This window comes from Ambystoma mexicanum, chromosome 1q (genome assembly GCF_040938575.1).
Source record: "Ambystoma mexicanum isolate Mex_15411 chromosome 1q, UKY_AmexF1_1, whole genome shotgun sequence".
In the NCBI taxonomy this organism is placed as follows: Eukaryota; Metazoa; Chordata; class Amphibia; order Caudata; family Ambystomatidae; genus Ambystoma; species Ambystoma mexicanum.
The window spans coordinates 434,456,306-434,479,137 of NC_090922.1; the positions used below are offsets into that span (position 1 = coordinate 434,456,306).

A 22,832-nucleotide genomic window follows, 5' to 3' on the forward strand; every position below is an offset into this window, starting at 1 on the left:
CAAGAGGAACAATGACAGAATCCATTAATGATGTTGGCATTCCGCAAGTCTACAAAATGCGCCGTCACCCCATCCTCAGCAGAATACTGGCGGGTCTCAATGCTGCTGGCATCTTCTGCTATGCTGCTTGTCCAATCAGACCCCCAGATCCTGCCTTGTGTATGCCCTCACCCCCACACTACCCCTGATCTCTGTTTCCTCCCGTCCACTACCACTCGCCAGGTTTGAGACAGGGACTCAGCACCAACTGCAGCAGCAATCTTCTTCCTTGCAAGACACGCCGAACAGCCTTTCAGTGGTGGCGTCATGCTGCAGGCCGGCATCCCGGCATCCTGGCATCCTCGCGGCCAGGGGAGTTGCTAGGTCTGGAAAAGACCCGGGGCTACGCTGATGTCGGGACTGTCGGGACTGGGGGCTAGCTAGCCCTTTGGTTGTAGCTCCTGAGATCCTATCTGGGGCTACAACCAAAAGATCAGGGGCTATAACCCCCTTAGCCCCCCCCCAGCAACGCCTCTGCTCGCGGCAGCATACTGTGTGCAAGTGTTCCCCTAGTGGCATAGAGACTCCATAGGTACAAAAACTGACACCGGTGTTAGAAATAGAACAATTCCAGCACAGACATAATTTGCAATATACCATTTTTTTTATTGTCCGCACAGGCGGGTCCACCCGCAATTAAAGTATTTTTTTCTGTTCCCAGCGCATCCTGGACTCATGCTACAAATAGCAAAAATGCTGTCAAGTCGCCCACTCACATTTCAATCTTTTCTATTCAATCTCTGCCATACTCGGGTCTTGCTCTACAAAAAGAAAAAAGTAACATTTTAACTAGCACACTAGAAATATAGTTTTCCTGTATCACAGGTGGACCCCACACTAGGCATAGACAAATATGGTATTCTTTGGAGAGTGTGTGAGCTCTGCCTGTGCTAGAACTAAGGCAATATGGCGTCTGGCAGCAGGTGGGCCAGGATGACTAGCGTTTCCTGTTGCCTTGAAGGGGAGGGGGCATGGGTGGAGCAGGCCACAGCAAGGCCAGCGCCTGGAATCACTCATGCAAACCCACCGTCTTTAACAATGACCTCATTTAAGCAGTGGGTTCCCAATCCCAATGAAGGGGTGAGGTGAGGCTCAGGCGCCTCACTGCCCCAGGAATATTTGCATCTCACAGAATATATGCAGGGGTGACCTGTCAACAGGGTCGAATGGGGCCACAGAAGTGTCTGGGGCACCAATAAAAAGGTTTCCCACAGTTGCAAATGCCTATGTGACACTGTTTGAGTAGTACCCAAGGGGGAGTCTTTTGATAAAATGTGATGCAAATTGGGCACGTTAAAGATTATTTATTCAGCAATACTGGTCCAAACTATTAGTCGCATGGTGAAGTAACTCATCAAACTGGCCCACATTGGCCAAAATAATTGCCTACTTTGAGCAAAAAAACTGGGCCACAACAGCATTTTGCGTTTTTGGTTCGGCCCATGGGCCTTTTGCCCTATAGGCCAGTCCGAGCCGGCCTGTCAATACTCAGGGTTATTTTGAGCCTGGTTGGTTGAAGTTGACGAACTAATTAGGAACTTGCAGTAACCTGGAATGTGGTACCGTCATGGCACTACATATAAATGGCTGCAGTGTCTCTGCAAAGTACACAATGAAAAGGCTGGAGAACAACCACTGGAAACTGATCATGAACTGATTGCCCCACACAGATCTCTGAGGGTTGAAAATATGATCGGCACCCCGTTAGCTGGAATATACAAGTTGGATGGTTAGTAAGATGTTTGTAACAGAGGGAAACTAGGACACAGCTGACAGCCAACCCTTTCAAGAACATACCAAGGCAAGCTAGTAGATATATGTTAAACTTTGGGGTCAGTATCAATACTACGAGCACTTAGAAGCGGGTTAGGGTAGGATTGCTGCAAGTGATTTAGTGCAGTTAAAAAAAAGCCTATGAACATAGCATGGAAGAAGTCGTCCATTGAGTTATCGACAATAGATACTAGCAGAAGGAGCCAACCAGGACAGGGAAGAACTCCATAAACGAGAAGCAAGGATCCGAAATGTGTTGCGAGAACAGTCGGCGCGTGAGACGAGCCCCATCGGCCTCTGTATGTTGCCTCGCCGAATGATACTCGACTCTACTCTGGAGGCAATAGGCTTATAGCTCCAAACACCAAGTGCGTGCTCCTCTTCCACCTGCCTTTCGGATTCACTGTACGTTCACATTGGCTCGATTCATTCCTATTTCCTCCCATTTTAGAATGTGTCCTCAATTTAGTTTGCATTGTCAATGCTTTCCAATACAGTCGATGCTCTTAGTTAAAGAGCCAACAGAATTTCATTGAGGGGTTCATCCAGTTTATCAAGGATTCTGGGAAATGTTATTGTAAAAAGTGAAAGAAATTAGGCTATTGAAGAATGAGACCACCCGGAACGGAGTGGTGGCACACGAGCGCAAGATCGTCCCGTTCGGTTGCGGGGAGTGTTAGGTGGAAACCTGTGCAGTTCCCTCTGGGACCACGGCAAAAGATATAGGACTACAGGTGTTTGGCAGTAAACCCACTTGGTAGCAGTCTGTACCACACAGATTCACTGTTGGTAGCTGTGGCTGAGCAGTCAGACTTCCCTCAAGAAGAGTTAAGCAGTATGTGGAGTATACAAGATAGGGCAATTCTTCACTGTAAGACAAGCAAACACGCAACGAGGCTCAGTGTAAAGATATTAAGGTATTTATTTATAACGAAACATCGATCAAAAACACTATGGCACTATCACGGCAAACAGATCAAACACAGTTACTCTACGAAGAAGAAACAATCAATCCCCCTAGCAATATTTCGACAAGTCTAGGTTCAACCGGCATCACTTATTTACAGACAGAGGTGTATGCCTCAACCTAGATGGCACTCTAATATTAGTTAGGACGGGAGAGAAAAATAATCAGTAGGTTAAGAAATCAACACAGTTCAATACTTCACGGGAAAAATGCAAGGCAAGAAGGCAAGAACCACAGTAGATCATAAAGTTCAGAGGCCAGGCCCACTCGGAGAGAGGCAAGGCGATATGTCCCAAAAAGTCTCTAGTGGAGATGCGTTCAAGTCTTTGTAGCAAATTGTTATCGGCAGATTGAACTAGTTCAGAACAATATGTGAGAAAGCTTAGAGGCGACCCAACGGAAAGGAGAGGATTCAGACACCTCACTCGAACCGATCGAAAGGGAAGCCAGGCGGACACGGTACCTTGTTTGTGGAGAGTCAGCTCCGGCGGGGGCAGTTGTTCCTGGTGGTGGATGCACGTCGGGTCTTTGCCAAGAGTAGAGATGATCTCGTCGTCGAAGAAAAGTGAAGTCCGGTGCACCACCAGGGAAGAGACCAGCCGCGGAGTGCTCCGTCACAAGGCACCACCTTTTGGTCACGGTACAGGGGTAGTGGCTATCCGGTTGCCGAGGTGCTCTGCCCGGACAATTCGACCACTGCGTCCTGAGGCGAAGAAAAAGCAAAGGGGACTGGTTGTTCCCACCAGTCAGGGGAAGAGACTCTCCGGCAGGGAGATCTCCTCTGTCGTCGGGAAGTGGTGAGTCGGTTCCGCAGGGCTCCACCGGAGGTGTCGTCGTGCAGGTCGGCTCAGCGTTACCCTCGTCGGATTCTTAGGTCCTGTGGCGACTTGTGAAGAATCAGTCCCAAAAGCCCTGCTTTTATGCAGAAAACCCCCATTCATTCAGCCTAGCTGTCAATCAACAAATGCTAAGTGGTGAGCGGGGAGGCTCACCACTTGGGCCAATCACTCCAGAGTGCGACCGGAGTTGGCAAGGCAACTCGGTCCCGGGTGCCTAAACCCCCTCTCACACCCCTGCGGTAACCCAGACAGAATGGCACCACTTTGGAGGGTCTCTGTACAGAGCCCGCCAAAAGTGGAACAAAGGGCTCGACCTTTGGTTTAGGAGTCACAGAGACGAACACAGACGCCATTTTACAAACCGAGTTCTGGCAGAAAATACCATCCGATAAACTTATTTAAGATAAGTAGACCGGTGGTACGTTAGAGATTAATGAAAAAAAAGTATCAATCTCCAACAATGGGACGAATCCCATAGGGTTATGTTCGGGGTCGAACATAACAAGTAGTTTCCACTGCCACCAGCCAAAACTTGACGAGGGAGGACGGGAAAGTGCCACCTCGAATAACAGATCCAGGAGTAATCGAATTACCCCTACTAGTACGTCCACAATAAGATGGTTTGTACTAGTTCTGTTAGTAAATTTAGGTCTAGTAAAGCCAATGGTGACTTTACATGCCCGGGGAGACAGTAGTCAGTCCCCGGGTATGGAGTCTATGGTGGGGGTCCGCTAGGACGCCCCAGTGCTACGGCACTTAGGGTGCGGTGTAACACACATAAAAAAACATATGAGACCCTCTGGAGTAAAAGACCCCATAGCCCATCGAACACATTCACATTCCAAGGAATTACACACATACATGTCCAAGAGTGGGAGAAAACGAGTCTCACTCTTGGCAGGATGGAAAAAAACAAACTTCAGAAATCCAGCAAAGCTGCTGGGGGACTCACTAGGTTAGGAAATTCAGCCTAAACAGAGAATTCTCCCTAACAGGGAGCAAGGGAGGTGGCACCCCTGCACCTCATGCTATGAGTTATGCCGTTAGTGAGGCTCTGCTGATGTATGTCACGCTCATCCAGCTGACAGGGCTGAAGAATGTGTGCACGTCTAGAACTCGTGGTTTCCAGTAGCCTTTGAACGGGTAGTGGTAATGGAATGTTGTGATTTGCACACTCGATGATTTTATAAATGTCTGATCTGCTGTGATTTTGTAATAGTTGCAAGTTGATAATCACGATCAAAACGTGCATGCCAAAATTGAATCATTCGGGGGCAAGGGCATAGAGTTTTGGTTTTCCCAGCAAGGCCTGGAGGGGGCCGGTGGCAAAAAAAATAGAGATCCCACTGTAAGTATAGGGACTTTCCCAAAATTGGCCTTTACCGGGCATACTCGGCGCCCCTGATTGGAGGTGCTGCTCATTGGAGACCTATTCGGTTGATCGAAGTAAATAAGGCCGAGATGTCTTCATTTAACACTTTCAGCCAACATGGGACTTGCGTGTGGCGAGTTATTGAACATTTGCAGAAGAGGCAATGGCGTAGCTCTTAAGCTGTCCATATCGTGCGTAGGATTTCGCTTTTGCGTTCTGCTTTCGTAGTTTTGATGTTGGCATTATAAATGCAGGCAAACAAGCCCGGGAATGCAAGGAAGCGTACTCGACATGGCAGAAGGCCACTCGAGAGTGATGCAATAAAGGGGAATTACAGTAACACACACGATGCAGGCAAATGCATGGGAAATTGTGGCGAATCGTGTAGCGCAACCCTGGGGGCGTAGCAGATGTGCAAAACGTTTGACTCTCCGCTAAGGAAATGTGCCTTGCAAGTAGAGCAGATGCCTTGGGCATCAACTGACGTGTACCATTTCCGTTATGGAAGTGATTCTCACTTTCTCACTCAATGCTTGATATTTGTTGGTTAAACACTGTCATGAGGGGCCAGCTATAGATGACTGACCGCCAACATGTCCCACATCCATCGGGATGGCTAATCTAGTCCTACTTCTATCTTTGCATTCTGGCACATGTGTGAGTATGTACAGTATTCATAAAAAGCAACCCTAGGTGGTAAGCAATGGAGCGCTGTGCATAGGGGACTCACCCAGGGGGTTGCATGTAGGGTGCGCGGTCAGCGGAGGAGCTGGGAGGAGCAGGAGGAGCAGAGGAGGGAGCTTCGGAAGGAGAGAAGCAGGACACGTGAGGTTGTGCTTGCGCCATTATGAACCCATCACGTGAAGACCCGGCATGCAGAGAGGAGTGCGGTGCTTTGTTCGGCATCCAGAGGAGTCAAGCATCGAGCCCCAGCCCAGCTCACTGCCCTTCCTTGCCTGCCAGCCTCCGCCCCAAGCTCCCTCCCAATGAGCCCTCTCATCTTGCCACCTCAGACCAAAGTCTGGAAGCACAGTCCTGTGCACCACATGCAATATCCACCTGGACAATACTCAGGGCCCGGAGACCACTTGGATGGTAGCAAGTACATCATGCATGTCTTATCACAATTATTTATGTCACTCATTGTGTTTGCCCTTGTCAGCAAAGTAGACCATACAGGCCTAACATTTAAAAGAATGTTCCTACTTCTGCCTGATGGACCTTTGCAGCGTCATTCACTGAACGTAGCGCACCACGGGATCTTGTAAAAACGTGCGACCCACCTTTTATGACGATGAATGGGTCAAAGGTTAAGGGGACATCCACACGTTGATTTAGCCAATTAGTTTCAATTCGTAGCCAGTGGGCATGGTGAAAAGATTAAAAAAAATACCAGCCACATTTTCCACTCATTTCTCTTTCTGCCTCCAAATTGTCGAATTCGTTTAGTTGGGATATGCAAAACATTTAGGGCAATGCCCCTGAGCGCGTAGGAATGAGTGGGAAAAAATACACTGGCCCGATTCATGGAATTTTTTGCACGGTGCCAAGTGACATTTCACTGATGAAAAGTGACTTTGCACTGCCGACACAGTGCAAAGTGACTTTTTGCCCGTGAAAAGTCACTTTGCACCGTGCAAATAAGTCCATGAATCAGGCCCATCATCTTCAGGTGTGCCGGTTTTGCAGCTGTGAACCCCAGAATCTAGGCATCGACACCAGAATTGATTTTGTAAATGATCATTTTTAGACACGTCCTATTTTGTTGTTTTTTGTGCACAGAAGAAAGTTAGACAATTCAATCACATGCTTGCGTTGTACCAGTCAGAACTGGCCCATTACAAGTGCCCCTCAAGGTGGCTGGTGAGGTGCCACTGCCAGTCAAGCAATCACTTCACGCAGAGCCAGGCGAGAAAGGGCTTCTCTATGGTTCTGATGAAGTCAAGGTTCCGCAGGTCTGCTGTGGCACTTCAAAGAGCCAATTTGAGCAATTACAGAGCGCACACATGTATGCCAGGGCGAGCTGACATCAAGAGCACACGCTGCATCTCAGGTGGTGCACAGTAACCATGCCACTGCAGACCACACTTAAGGGGTGCCTAACTCTTCACATGTAAGAAGTCTCGGCTTTGCAGACTATGGACCCAAAGAATGCATGGACCGAAACAGTATCAATCTTCACCAAACCTACTCCTGAAGAAGCACTGTGCAAATCACATACACTGCATGAGCCTTGAAACGGCGCAAATGTGCGAAACATGTGTCAACCCTCAATGTATGTATATATTTGATACCTATCTATCATGGAATAAAACTGAATAGGCATCAGCAGATCTAATGCATAATATGTTTAACCAGCAGAGGTCAGCTAAAAGCCTGTACCAAAGAAACATCATTTAATTAGCAACTTTTCTAAGACTTGGCAAAAGTAATTTTGCTTTTTGTTTTGACCTAGTAGCAGCCACATGATTCAAGCACAACACAAATCAGAGAGGGCTGTGCAGTTATGCAGTTTTGCAGTTCCTAATACTTTTAATTCATTGCATCTGAACAAGGAAGTACATGACTGGCGACATGTTGGGTTGGGGAAAAGTTCCTCTCGCGCGCGGCTTCACAATATGCCCTTTGTGAGGTCTGTGTCATCTGCAGGTGTAAACAAGCAAGCGATCCACACAAAAGGCAATACTTTTATTTGATCACCACTGGACTACCGCAACCCTGACAACCCAAAAGTAGTGCTGCACAAATTGCAATCGGTGCGGAATATGTCTGCCAGAATATTGTTGCTGTTGGAGCGGTACCACTCCACTGCGCACTTCATTCCTTGCCGGTCGGTGGCAGACCGGATTCTCTGCATCTCCCACGTGGCCCACATTTAGCTGCCTATGAAGAATTCCTTCGAAGCAATTTACTTCGAAGGAATTCTGCAGAAAAACTGATTTAATTATTTAGGGTGGTGGGGCTAAAGGGTTAAACAGGGTTTGGAGTAGGGAGACTAGTGTAGGGAAAGAGGGGACTTGAGGGAAACCCCCCAAATAAAAATGTAAAACGTTTTTAGGGCGGAATTCCTTCAAAGTAAATTACTTCGAAGGAATTCCTGTCAGTAAAATGACATGGAATCCTACTGTCTACCTGGGCAGCTCTTGAGTGCAACTCTCTCCCCAAAGGCCTACCGTAAATTACAAATGGGAATTTATACTGAAAAAGACTGAAGACCTATCTGTGACCAGAATCCTAAGCCTTTTTTTTCCCCCATGAGTCGGCGCTTACCTCAGAATCATGACTCGACTCCATAGGGGATCAGGAAGTTCACAAATACACACATAACAGTCCACAGTGCTTCAGCGAGCCATGCCTGTGGACTCGAGCCAGCCTAGAATCCACTGAACGCTTATGAGAGACTCCAGTGCATAAGATACGTATGGGTACTTGGTGAACTCTTTCTCTGTCCAGCAAACAGCCCCACAGATAACCGGCGTACCAGCCACTTTCACTCCCAGAAATAAATCACTTTACTGACAACTTCAGAAAAAAATAGGGAGTAAAATACTTCCACTTCAAGATCTTATTTGGGGTCCTGCCCAGGAACCTCTGCTTGCAGCATAAACACATAAAAACATGATCCTAGCTCGTGGCGTGGATAGTAAAGGCTGCTTAAGAGGTCCATGCTCTGTCCCCACTCTCTTAGAGGATCGTCCCTCTCTCACACTTTGGTTCCACAAAGACTTTTTCTCTGACCCAAGACCAACGAATCCTTCTTACCCCCACTCAGACCAATAGAAATAGGGAATCCTTCCTACCCCCACTCAGACCAATAGAAATAGGAAATCCTCCCTACCCCATCTCAGACCAATAGAAATAGGAAATATTCCTACCCCCACCCAGACCAATAGAAATAAGGAATCCTTCCTACCTCCACTCAGACCAAGAGAAATAGGGAATCCTCCCTACCCCCACTCACACCAATAGAAATAGGGAATCCTCCCTACCCCCACTCAGACCAATAGAAATAGGCACACCTTCCTACCCCCCACTCAGACCAATAGAAATAGGGAATCCTCCCTACCCCCACTCAGACCAATAGAAATAGGCACACCTTCCTACCCCCCACTCAGACCAATAGAAATAGGGAATCCTCCCTACCCCCACTCAGACCAATAGAAATAGGCACAACTTCCTACCCCCCACTCAGACCAATAGAAATAGGGAATCCTTCCTACCCCCACTCAGACCAATAGAAATAGGGAATCGTTCCTTAAGGCGCTAAAAAATGGATCTCTGAATAGTTCTCATGTTCAACGTGACTATCAAAAGGGGGGCCTGGCTTGTTTAGATATGAGGGAACCAAGGGAAAAACTATATAAAAAAATACAAAAACTTCCATGTCTTTAATACACCTATTGATCCGTGGCCTTTTACCCTGAAAAGTCCAGGCAGAATTTGGTGCATTCACTTATTTTATTAGTTTATAAAGAACTAAACACAATTCGACAAAAACGTGATAAACAACCACCTACACAACAATCGCAATTAGCCCATGTACAGACAAAACATCACAAACTAAACAATCTGCATATGTAATTAAGTCGTCAAAAAAAGAACCATTCAGATCTTTTCAAAAGACTCAATTTTGAGGGCTCGTGTCAGATCCTGTATATTTTCACATTAGGACTGGGCGGAAGAGGTGCTTTCTATCCTATTTCATTTGTAATATTATGATCCAGGGTGTGTAAATGTTTTAGTATTATGTGAAAATGATTGGTTATATCTTATAACCAATCATTGCTGTATTAATAAATCAAAAATGCTGTTCTTTAATGAAAAAAAAGCCCAATTTACAAGCATCAGCGCTTGGTACAAAGCAAGCGGCATTGGGCGAGACAGAGTCCCTCGGACAACACAGGAAAACAGATTACAAAGGGACTCATGGCAAGGGATCGAATTGACTTAGAACAAGACATGGCTAGTCGGTGTGTAAACCAGCCCCATAACTAAATATCGATCAGATTGGCCTGCTTTAATGCACAAGTAGCATTCTATGAAAAACCAGTCTTATCAACTGTGGGCAGAACGGCTGGCCACACTGGAATGGGCAGAAGGGGTGTTCAAGGCAGAGCAATAAGTCAAAGCTGAATGTTCCCCTTGCGACTGTCCAGTAGTTTAATGAACCAGATAGTGGGGCTTCCAGATCAAACTTGCCCATTTAATGTAATATGGCATTTTTATAGCGCCTACTCCCATTGGTATGGCCTCCAAGCGCTGTAGGTGACAGCCCTGCGCGGACTGAAGTCCGTGGTATGGGAGATGTGTCAGAGGAGATTGGGAGGTGTGTGAATTTACCTGACCACCTGAGGGCCCCCCCCCCCAGACCACCCCAGAAAGTGGTTCTGTCTGCAGATGACATCATAGTGCATGGCAATGAAACAGGGAACTGGAGTCTGAGAAAGAGCGAGGAATGCCGTGGGTGCGAGCCGCGCACAGAAAACAATGCCATGGATTGCCAGAGATCTGTGCCAAGCGCTGCCCGTTGTCCAGCCGTATTACGAATGCCACCAAGCGCAACAGGCTGCAACGAGGCGCCTGCCTTAAAATATCTAATTATAGCAGCAGCAGCAAGACAGTTTAAAAATACAACACGAGAAACGTCATCGCTGGAAATAAAACCTCCAGTTACTTACTGGAGTTTATCAAAAACAGTCGCATGCACCGAAACATGACATTGACTGTGGTCTAACAGTGCGTTATTGGAATGCATTCCATCGTCACCAACATGATGTTACTTCATAAAATGAAAAGAATAAAGAAACATCAAAACACGATCTAAAGTGTGCAATGGACGAAGACAGACGACTGCAATGATGAACCTTTTAGAGTAATGAACGACTTTCAGGCGTTCAACAGCAGAATTGTGGCCTACCTCCAAAAGCATCCAACTATCAAGTCAACGCACTTACTGCGCAGCCTCATGTGTCAATCGTTCACGGTTAGCCCCTGTGTGCACAAGGCATGGCCTTCCACGCTACCGCCAGGGCCTACCTGTCCCTACTTAGCCTGGGCCGGGCCTGTTAGTAGTAGTGTCACTTACACTGCTCCAGCAGATGAGGTGGCTGGTGTCCGGGTCCTCCACAAGGGTCCAGAGTTTAGTGAGGAACGCGGGCACATTGCTGGAATACCCATCCATGGCCAGGGATCCGGGAGGCTCCTGCATTGTCCCGGCTTGTGGTCAGAATAACTCCATGCCTGTCCAAGTCTCTGCGTGACAACGTGTGCGGGAGAGGGGAACGCCAGCACAGAGCAGGAGCACCATTGAGTTATCCAGGTCAGACTGGCAGCAGCAGCCGCCGTTTCACACGGGTAGTGCCTGCTGCTCGTACTCTTAAAAACTCAGCATAAAGGGCTGGCATCGTCCTCGGCGCAGAACAATACACAGAATGGGAGCGCACGGCAGCCAGCGCCACAAAGCTTTGAATAAACATGCAGCGTCATGCAAAGGGAACGCGCACGTGCACCCGGGGCACAGGCCTCAGCACCGGGCTGCCATTCAGCAAAATGGCTCCCCTTTCATGCCCACGGGACCCAGGCAAGAATTAAAGCTTAAAAGCCCGTTCGAAAAAAAAAATCACGCTGACGAATATCGCACGAAGACCACATGGAGGTCTACCCGGTCCCTCAAAAATGGCTTCGTCCTCTTTCTCTGCTCATTTCTCCCACCCTTGGACTTCCAATTGGATTCATCACCTTTTCCACCCTTAATGATGGCGTGTGTTATGATACAGTGTGTCTATGCAACGGAGATCTGGTCACAAAACGTGGCTATGTTTTCTCAAAGGAGATGCACAAATGTTTGCGCAAGATACTGATGCAGAAACCCATCTTGCTCAGAGTGAGCAAATGTTCCATAGGCCCTAAATCCCTTGATTTCCGCAGGCTACCATGCAATGGCAGCATGCAGCTCATGTGTGCATCATCAAGAGCGGGAGCCAGGGGTCAAATGGCTAAAGTCGAGCCATGGCCGAGCCAGGGGGTCTAGCCTGGATCTTGGTGCCAAGATCCAGGCCATCATCTACAAAGCAGTCACCAAAGCTCCACATATCTGGTGGCACATGCTCTGGCACAGCAAATCGACCAAACGGCTTGAATCGCAACTCGTCTACTCTACAAAGAGGCATGGGTGTAATTTTAGGGGGGGACAGGGGTGTTTGCCCCCCCCCAATTTTCATGGCACACCATTTTGTCCCCATTCATTTGACTGGGGCACCTTTTCTTCGGATGTCATGTCCTCCCCAACATTTTCAGCAAAGTTACTCCACTGCAAAGAGGACCCGTAAACAATCCTCTTTTCATGCAGCCACCCTCTAGAACTCGATCCCGGAGTTGGCTGGTAATGCCCTCTCAATCCTTCAATTTCACACATTTCTCAAAACATGGCAGGTCAGACCTGGTGAAATGAAAGGCACAACTTGGAGTTTGCCGTCCGGATACAACGGTGCCGGCAAACTTACCGGTACCGTTGTATCCGGACCGGCAAGCTCGTAATGAGGCCCATTGTCTTTGAACTTGACCTTGTAGTAGCTTCTCGCCTCTGGGAATATAAGGGAGTGTGAGCACTCGCTATCTTCAATCTGGTGCACCGTGCTCATCGTCTATTTTCACCCTTATCTCACGTGATCAGAGAGCGTGAATTTGCTCGTATTATGGCCTTTAATTGTCTTTAACGAAGAAACTTGGCACTCATGGTGTTCTCTCTTTGCAATTTATCAAGGGATGGCTCTGGTTCTCACCTATGCTGTTCTTCGCATGCTGATAACCAGTTCTTGGCTGCTTCCAGTCTTTGACATCAAGCCAGACAACCTCTTTGGTCTTCGAATTCGAGCCCATTTTCCTGTGACACACGCATAGCTCTCAATCCGTCTTCCTTCATGGAGACTCGCTTACTAAAATTGTATCTTCGAATGTCCAGAATTCTATATAGATATATGTTGGCGGCACCACTATGTATAGCCAGCCTTATGAATACTTAGTCTACTTGCGTTGCAATTATAAAACGACTTGTGTTTTCTGCAGTGCTCTTCACACATGCAAACTTCATTCCACACATACAAGCCTTCTCGATTCTTTACTTCGCCATCAGATTCTATATCACCTATGCATTCTCTTCTCTGGTTATCCTTCCCAATGCGTCACTCTCATCTTTCGTGACGTCACTAGCTTCTCCTTTTCACATCTTCACACTTCTTCAGGCACTTCTCTTAGGAGACCATCAGTCTTTCGGGGGTACTTCTCATAGGGTCTTCTCAATGGATACCTTGTCTCAAAGATTCTTTGTGGTATAGGTACCATTACTGGTGTTGCACATGTCGCAATTTCCGGTTTCCAGCATATAGGCACAATAGGGGCGGGACTTCCTTTAGAGGCCCTCAGCTGCTCCTCTACATCCCCACTTTTGTTCACCGTGGATGCTGAACCTGTTGCCAAAGTGATATTGCAAGATATCCATGTCGACCCATTTGTCAATCAGAATGGTAGAGAGGAAGGTCTATCAGTATACGCACACAAGATTGCTGTTTATTCAGCCAATTAATCTAAGATCATAACCAGGGTGATGACTCTTGCACAATCCTTTGGGCATGTTTCGGGTACATAATTAATCAAAACAAGTCACAAGCTACAGTACTTCATTGCCCAGAATATGTGAATTATAGGTATGTAGGAAACCGGCTGATATACGATACTGAATTGGGATAAAATACCTAGGGAAATATAATGGTTCGATGCATTAGCCACTGTCCAGTACTGATAGCTCAAACATGGTAAAATAGGCATCTTGCAAACATGTTTGTAGGTATTTAGTGCCCTCCCAATCCACCCGACAAGGCTGCATCTGAAATGTTACATACATCATCTCTTCATTAACACAGAATCTAAAAATCACCACAATGAAAATATTCAAAGTTATTTCAAGACTATATTGATGCGGGTGCATTCAGTCTGTCCAATTATTTTAGATGTGTATCTAGACTCACTCAGATAAAGGGATCTTTTGTACTCCATCCCTGTTTCCCACTGTTCCTGAAAATCATGGGTGTCGGAAAGAAAATAGCTGGTGACACCAAACTTGGGAACAGCACCCTCCATTTTTTAAAAGAAATGTTGACTAAAGACAATCCAGCGCAAAACTGAAGTGACTTCAAAAAGAAACAATTTATTATTTAATTATTATGGCTCCCCTCAACCCCATGACGTGTGCGAGTGTATGGTGAAAGAGTGCACACTTACATGTATAGGTGACTGTGTGAGTGTATGGTGAAAGGGTGCGCACTTAAAGGCTGCCTGTGTGAGTGTATGGTGAAAGGGTGCACACAAACGTATGGGTGGCTGGGTGTGTGTGTACGGTGAAAGGATGCACACTTAAATGTATGGGTGGGTGCCTGGGTGTGTGTGCCTGTATGGTGAAAGGTTGCACACTTAAATGTACGGGTGGCTGTGTGGGTGTGCCTGTATGGTGAAAGGGTGCACACTTAAATGTATGGGTGGCTGCCTGGGTGTGCCTGTATGATGAAAGAGTGCACACTTAAATGTATGGATGGCTGGGTGTGCATGTGTATATATGGTGAATGGTGTGTATGCTTGTGTTCAGGGGCGCAACAAAACCTATATTTCAGGGGGCTAACCCTTCAAATGTTGGGAGAGGCGCTAACTTCACGTGTAGTGGGGTGGAGCAAACCTATTTGTGTGGGGGCATCTAACCTCTTAATGCATTTTAATGAGACTATTCTAGTGCAGCTTCAATGTTACAAGCAGTTATCTCTCTCCTTTAAGTCTGAAAGGACCCACTTATGGACTGCTGTGAGAATGACTGGTCTCCTGTTCCCTCTCTACCCTTCAAATCACTCCCCTGGCATGCAAGTACTAAACCCACATCAAAGTTTCAATTGCCTAAGAAATATGGCATTTGAATGCAGATACTAACAGCGAAATGCTGTACATTAGTAATTGCTGGGCCGGGCCCTTGTTAACAGCGAAACCGAGGTGCCGTTTAACATCTGTGTCCTTTTCTGTCCAGCAACTGCTCTGTAGGTCAGCCAGGTCAAGTCAACATAGCCCAGAATTTCAGGGGGGAGTGCTGAAGCCCAGTCAGCTCAATGGTGTTGCACCACTACTTGTGTTTAATGCCTTGATTACTTATTGGTAACCTTCATTACTCCTAGCCCTATTCTTCCTCATCCCAAAACTTGTGTATGAGGCAGTACTTGTGTATGAGGCACTATGCCCTTTGCACTATGCCTCATACACAAGTACTGGGTCGAGGAAGAGGTACATGAAGGCAATGCCTGACTTAGTTACCTGTAATCTTCATTACTCCTAGTCTGACTCTTCCTCATCCCAGTACTTACCTATGAGGCAAGGAACCTCATACGTAAGCACTGGGACAAGGAAGAGGGACATGGAGGTAATTCTGGGCCAATGAGCCGATTTCGGAGGTTGCGGTAGGGTATGGGAGGGAGGGGGGTGGGATTTGTGCAATAAATCATAATGGTCTTCCATGTCCATGCTAAGCAGGCAAGATATGTGGTAATAGTGGCTAGAGAGGCATTTTGGTGCAGCCAGTCTAGTCATAACTCAGTTTGGTATGACTTTTTTTTAACTGGGCATTTCTGATAAAGCAGTCCTGCTAAGTGTAATTACCTGGCTAAACTGGCATTCGGGTTCTGCCAGTCTAGCCGTTTCTTACTGCGGCACTGTATATTTTTCTGGGCATCTGTGATAAAATTATATGATATGATATGATAAGTCATATATAATGCGCCTGTCCACAAGTATTTTTAGGGAAGGAAAACAGGGGGAGGAAAAGACAAATTATCTTAGCCTTGTGTCATTCAGGTTGTGCAAGTGCGAGAACGAGAAGTGCAAGAGGAAGGTGGGGAAGTGCAAGGGAGAGGGGAGGGGAAAACAGGACAGCAATGCTCTGAGTAAGTGCAGCCATGGCAGCACGGCTCTGGGTAGTGTAAGGAGAACAAGGGACTGTAGGATTACAGTTACAGCCCATAACTGCTTGGTAGGCTCGGAGGCAGTGCAAGGATGACTGATCAAGAAAGAGCCTGGACTCAGTGAGACTGAGGGTAGCCAAGCAACCAGTTGGTACAGCAGACAGGTAGGTTGGGAGGGAGAGAGAGAAAGCAGAGAAGAGGAACATTTTGAGCTGCTTCCGGAACTTCCGGTGGTCCGGCTCAAGTTTGGGAGGGGCAGGGAGGCCATTCCAGAAGAAGGCACCTGCAGAGGAGAGAGATCTACCCCCCACTCTCTGCCTGGAGAAGCAGATAACACTTAGGGCTCGAGAAGGAAGGTATTTTGGAAGAGAGCGTTGGAGTTAGTGCAGATCCCAGCCCCAGAAAGCCTTGTGCACAATGCAAAGGGTCTTGAACTTGATCCTTGCAGCCACCGGGAGCCAGTGGAGAGATTTCATGGCTGGAGAGAAACGGTCCCTGTGCTTGAGACCAAGGATACGTCTTGCAGTCCTGATCTGAATTAGTTACAGAGGCCGGAGAGTAGAGGAAGGCAGATTGAGAAAGTCCAGCCTAGAGAGAACCAGGGCTCTGGAGACAGTGAGCTTCTGGGGGAAAGTGAGAAAGGGAAGAGTCCCTTTGAGGAGGTGCAGCTGGTAGTGGGACTTCTTGGCGACGTCCGAGATGTGAGGAGAGAAAGAGAGAGTGGAATTTAAGATGACACCAGGAATGAGCGAGAGAGAAGTGTAGGCTGAGAGGAGCCTGAAGGAAAGCTGAGTGTCATCCACATAACACTGAAAGTTAGAGGAGAAGGTAGAGATCAGGTGGGCCAAAGGGGCCAAGTAGAGGTTGAAAAACCAGGGTGAGAGGATGAGCCCTGGGGAACGCCACAGGTAGAGAGAGGTAGCGGAGTGAAAGGGACCAAGTTGGACCTGTGAGGGGCGGTCCAAGAGGAAGGAGGTCAGCCACTCCAGGGCCTGATCCATGATGCCCAGGTTCTCACAGAGTCGATTGATCAGGATGGCGTGGTTGACCGTGTCGAAAGCAGAGGAAAGTTCAAGGAGGATGAGGACAGAAGGAATGCTGGAATCAAGGATAGAGATCAGATCTTCACAGGTGTTCAGGAGAGTAGTTTCCATGCCTCTGGCAGCTCTTAAGCCAGACTGATGGTCATGGAGACAACCAACAGATCCAGTGTGGAAAGTAAGCTGGGAGCTGGCCAGGTTTTCCAAGAGTTTGGGAGAGGGGAAAGTTCCAGTGGAAAAAGAATGATTACCAAAATCGGCCAAGGCTGGAGCATGGGTGTCAATATGGTCCTTGATGGTTCTGGAGGAGCGGGCAAGAACCAGTTTTGATGACACTTCCATAGATGGGACTTGTCTAGAAACCTTGTCAGGTGTTAGAGAGAAAGAGGATGAAGGAGGAGGAGAGGGAGAGGAGATAGCAGACTGGATGTCCTGAGTTTTAGCGGAGAAGCGAGAGGCCATAGCCATACAGAGGGCCTGTTGAGGGAACAGGAGAGGAAGAGACCCGAAAAGGATTGGCCATTTCCTTGCAGATTTTAAAGAGTTGGCTGTTTTGTTAGAGGCCGCAGAGACGCAGGCTTGAATGTGTGCTCTCTTCTTGATGAGTCTTATTGCTTCGACTGGCATTTTGGTGCAACCAGTCTAGGTTTGTCTAAATGTGGCCTGGCATGCTTTACTGTAATTTTATTACGTGTCTACACTGGTCTACATTGTGCATCCAGTTTGACATGTTTTCATTGTGGCATGGCATTTTTAATAGCAACGCATTCATGTTCATGTGCACTGTGGGTGACTTGCATGTATTGGATTGGTGTTACCCAACAAAACAATAGCAAACACTGTGGCTTTTTAGACAATTTTTCTCAGAAAGTGTGCTTTATATTGCATTAAAACACATATTTATATCTTTCTCCTTGTGCAGTGTGCAGCATACCCTTTCAGCAGCACGTTTGTGCCTATTGAGCAAGCGTGGTAATTTAGGTCGGCCCAGTGTGTGGCGCGACCCGTGATTTGTTGCCGAGTTGGGGGAGTGGGGCCCTCAGCATGGCTCGCAGGGGGAGCCCCAGATCTTGTGTTACGCCACTGATGCCATTACTATACTTTTCTTTGGCCTAATACTGGCCTACCTTCCACCAGGGTCACCACGAGGGTGGGCAGGAGGGGCAAACTGCCCCAGGCCTCGTGCTTGTGGGAGCCTTGCGGCACCCTCCCCTAATTAGAAGGCAGCACAGTACACCCATGTCCTTTATTCACACGGGGACTGTGCTGTCTGCTCTCTGCCGCTGCAATGATTTTGCTGTTTGTTGCAAAACCGTTTGGCTCCGCAAAAAAAAGCGAAATAATGGGAGACAGCAGGGCTCAGAAGTGAGCTCTGCTGCCTCCCGTTATTCAGCTGACAACGTAGACATGCTGCCTGACAGGAGAGCACTCCTCTCCTGTCAGTCAGTGTGTTCAACTTGCGTGAACACGCTGACTGATAGGAGAGGAGTTCTCTCCTGTCAGGCAGCATGTCTACGTGTCGCAGGGAAGGGAGGGCCATCCGGTGGCTGGGCGGGTGCTTTTGAAGGGTGCATGGAGGTAAGGTAAGTGCTTTTTATTTTAAATTAAATGTGTATATATGTGTATTTAAATTCAATTAGTATGTATATGTGTATGAATGCATACGTGCATGTTGGTGTTTATGTTTGCGTCAATGCTGTGTTTGGTTTTATGCATACGTGCATGCAAGGAGTTGTGACTGGTGGATGAATGCATGGGTGAAAGTGTTGTATGTGAGTGTGTGTGCAGCCCCACTCCTAAATTGAGCCGCACTGCAGGCCACTTTATTAAGGGGTGGGTTCCTGCATCAGAGGTGCAGCTAGGCTAAAATTTCAGGGGTTAGGGGGACTAACACTTCAAATGTTGGGAGAGGCCTTAACTTCAGAGGCCGCGAGGGAGGGGCAGACTTACTTGTGTGGGGGCATCTAACATCTTTCCACATTCAAATGAGACTATTCTGGTGAAGCTTCAATGTTACAAGCAGCTAACTCTCGCCTTCATTTCTGAAACATCACACTTAAGGACTGCAGTAAGAATGAGAAGTTTAATGCGATTGCGCTGTCGGTCTCCACACTGATGGATGGCATCTGGGCCTTTCAGCTTTTACAGTTGAAACGGTCCCCCAAGCAGCTGCCCCCATGTTGGCAGTCTTATGACACAGAAACCTACTGATAATCTGTAGCTTTTAACCACCTTGCTGCAATATTGTGACTTCATTGTTGATTTAAGGACTCCACGGGTGCATTGGTCTATATTTCCAATCATTAAGGCAAGGGGAGACCCCACACATCAAAAAGAAATGGACCCCCACCAGCCCCGACACATCTTCAGCCAGCCCTGCTCCCATTTCCCTCCCAATTCCCTGAACCCAGCTAGGAAGCTGAATAGCTATTGCACCTTTCCTTTGTCCACTAGTCGTACCTTTCACCCTAATTCAGAGGCTGTTAACTTTCATAATGCTATGGTAACCTCTGGAGAGGTGGGCTAGCTAAAAGCTGAGACCAGAAGTTAAGACTTTGGTTTTATCAAAGTGTGTCTGTTGATATCACATGGATAGGTTTTTGTGCTACGGTCTGGCCACTTATGCCACTTCTTAAGGAGTGCTACGGTCTGGCGACACATCGAAAGACGCCTTATGCCTCAAAGTGGCCAGGGGCTGGCACCGCCCATGCAGCCAGGTTGAGTCAACAAAGCCCAACATTTCAGGGGGGGGCTAGAGCCTGATCTGCTCAATGGTGTTGCACCACTGCATGGCATTATTTTTGTTTGGGTTATTAGGTATACCAACAATAAGCCAAAACTATTCAGTGGTGGAAATAGACTTTTTTTCTGGGGCATCCCTCCTACCGCAGTGAAAGAGACCGGGTCCAGCGACAGGATAATTAGGAGGGTGTAGGGCAGGTATTTTAGTCACCCCCTTGAACATTTGCCTCTCCCCCTCAGGGGATTTATCGTCCGCAAAGTTCAAAATCTGCACCCCTTTTAAACCTAAAAAATGCACCTCAATATTTCCCGTACAGTGCAACATTGAGAAGGGATTTCACAGGACTCCCGCTCAGACCCTCAAGTGGTCTTGTGAGGAAGTGTCCCACTTTGGAACCTAGCGACCATGGTTCAAATCCCTGCCCAAGATAGTTTAAAACACCAACACACCACAGCTTTCTAAAATAAACATATAGTGCACATAGGTTTCCCAGATTGTGGAGCTGTGAACACAGAGAACTAGCAATTAAAGGGATCAGCGCCACCTACAAGAAGTGAACGACCTAACGAGGACCTAGAGATCAGCAAGAAGTGCTTCACTTTGGGTTCCTGGAACACAAGGGGACACGTTCACTTAACTAGACCTGGCGACGTTGACCTAGGTTCACTAGATGTCTTCAAGAGACATGGCTGCAAGAGAAACCGTGCCTCGACGGTTTCGTAGTAGAACTATCGGCGGCAAGTAGAGGTATTTTTGGACGCCCGTCATCAGGTTTGTTAACAGCAACAAAAATGGGAGTAGGTCTGGCAACAGCCATAAAGCTCCACGAATCATACGAAACGTTAGTCACGCTGACCTCCTGGTACGACCAACCGGAAGGGCAGAAAAATAGGCGCAGCAACCAAATCATCATAATAAACACCTATTGGAACCCGTTAAAAATGACAACCAAAACCTACTGTACCAGGATGGAGGATCTACTAGACTCGCTCTACACAGAACATATCAACGCACACATCATAGTGTGCGGAGATCTAAATGCGGACTGTAGCGAGGGGAACAAAGAAACACAAGCAGGAAAACCCCGCAAAGCAACCAGAGACAGAGGGATCGCATGGGGCTTATTGACTAAACCTAGAAGCCTCCAGAACATCGCAGAACTTTTTCCGAAGCAAAAGAATATCCCAACCTGGGAGAATCTGCATTGCAAAACAACCTTGGACTACATATACGTATCCACCGAACTGACAACAAGGATCCAAGAGTTCAAAGTTCAGAAAACAACGCACAGCGATCATAATCTTTTGACATGCAAATGGTTAGGAACTCAAACACTAAACCCAGTATACAAGTACAACCTCGACATAAATAACCAACAATCAAGAACCTGTTTGAAGGAAGAAGACATCAAAAGGATAACGGAAAAATACAAACTGCCTGATCCAACAAGGCCTCAAGCACCTGGGAACCGTCAGAACTACTTACCGCTATTGATCCCGTACAGAAAACCAGCGGGAAGTCAGCGGAGAAGCAAACCAACCCACACTCATGTCTACGACAGACTGGTGGTGGAAAAAAGAAAAGAGGTCAGGAGACTGAGAAAAATCGCAAAAAAATGTGATCTCCAAGAAACCTGGGAAAAATGGAGTACAGAGTCTAAAAAATACAAACAGTGGCTAAAGCAACATAGACTACAACTTTACCAGCAGGACGCGGAAAGCATGTTGAAATGTCTCAGCACAAAGAAATCAGGTGACTTCTGGTCATTAATCAAAGCTTCAAACCCGGGCAAACCAACAGAACTGGTAAATGCGGTTGATGAAACAAGATGGTAGACTTACTTAACGACCCAATTTCAGCTTCCAGACTCACGAGAAGTACCAGCAAAATGTGAATCATCAACCCCTTGGGTGAACGTAGCAAACAGCATGGAAATAGAACGGACCATCAATAACTTAAAATCATCGAGGGCCCCAGGCCCAGACGGCTTGACTAATGTTGAACTGAAGCAGTCCCCGAAAGCCTGGGCAGCAATAATAAGTAAAATCTTCACCCACTGCGCACAATCAAAAATGGTCCCTGAGACTTGGCAAAAGGCGATTATAGTACCTGTCTATAAAAAAGGTGGAAGAGAAGATCCGGAAAGTTACAGGCCCATAGCCCTGTTGGACATCGTGGGAAAAATATACGCAGCACAGCTATTGGTCCACTTCAGAACCTGGGCAAACCAGGCACCCTGTTTTTACACCTTCCAGACTGGGTTCCAGAAAAACGGAAGCACAACCATCAACATAATGATGCTACAAATCTTGAAAGCAAAAACAAGAGAAGGAGCACCTCGAGTCCACCTGGCCTTTGTAGATTTATCGAAAGCTTTCGACAAAATCGACAGAGAGAAATTATGGATCAAATTAAAGAATTGGAATTGCCCAACGTCAATCATCGAGCCAATAACAGCTTTACACGAAAACACGAAGATCAGAGTAAAACTGAGCAAACAAGGCGCCCTATCAGAAGAGATTACAGTCCAGAGAGGCGCCAAACAAGGCTGTCCACTAGCCCCAGCCTTGTTTATAGCTTTCTTGGGTGACTATCAGCACGAGGAAGAAAAAATAAGAGCCTTCCCGCCCAAAATTGGCAAAAGCTTCATGTCACGACTCCTTTATGCCGATGACGCCATTATCATCGACCAGACTCCAATTGGTCTGCAGCGAAAACTGACGCACTTGGCAAACTACATGAGAAAAAACAACTTGGAAATAAACGCAGTTAAAACTAAAGTGTTGATCATGGAAAAAACAACAACGAGGAGGCCGAACCTGCGGACATGGCGACTGGAAGACTCGAAACTAGAAATAGTCGATAAGTTTAAATACCTTGGGGTGACCATGGACGGATCATCAGCAGAAAAAGCAATGCAAGTACAATTGTGGGATAAAGTCAAAATACTCACCACCCAAACAAGACTGATCGATAAAAAATTTGGAAAATTTTCCATCATTCCTGCGATAAAATTCTACAAGACCAAGGTGGTGCCATCTATCACATACGGAATGGAAGCTTTTTTTAAT

The 22,832-nt window shown here is 47.1% G+C and overlaps 1 protein-coding gene across 1 annotated transcript in view; it reads right to left on the reverse strand.

The window, feature by feature from the left end:
* The window catches only part of LOC138528325 (heat shock factor protein 4-like), a 731,255-nt gene extending 719,883 nt beyond the window's left edge, over positions 1 to 11,372 (reverse strand). Inside the window, exon 1 of the mRNA XM_069639844.1 lies at positions 11,076 to 11,372. Within this exon, the coding sequence (XP_069495945.1) occupies positions 11,076 to 11,198 (123 nt within the window). The 5' untranslated portion in view covers positions 11,199 to 11,372. The remainder of the gene's footprint in view (positions 1 to 11,075) is intronic.
* Between the last annotated feature and the right edge of the window lie 11,460 nt (positions 11,373 to 22,832).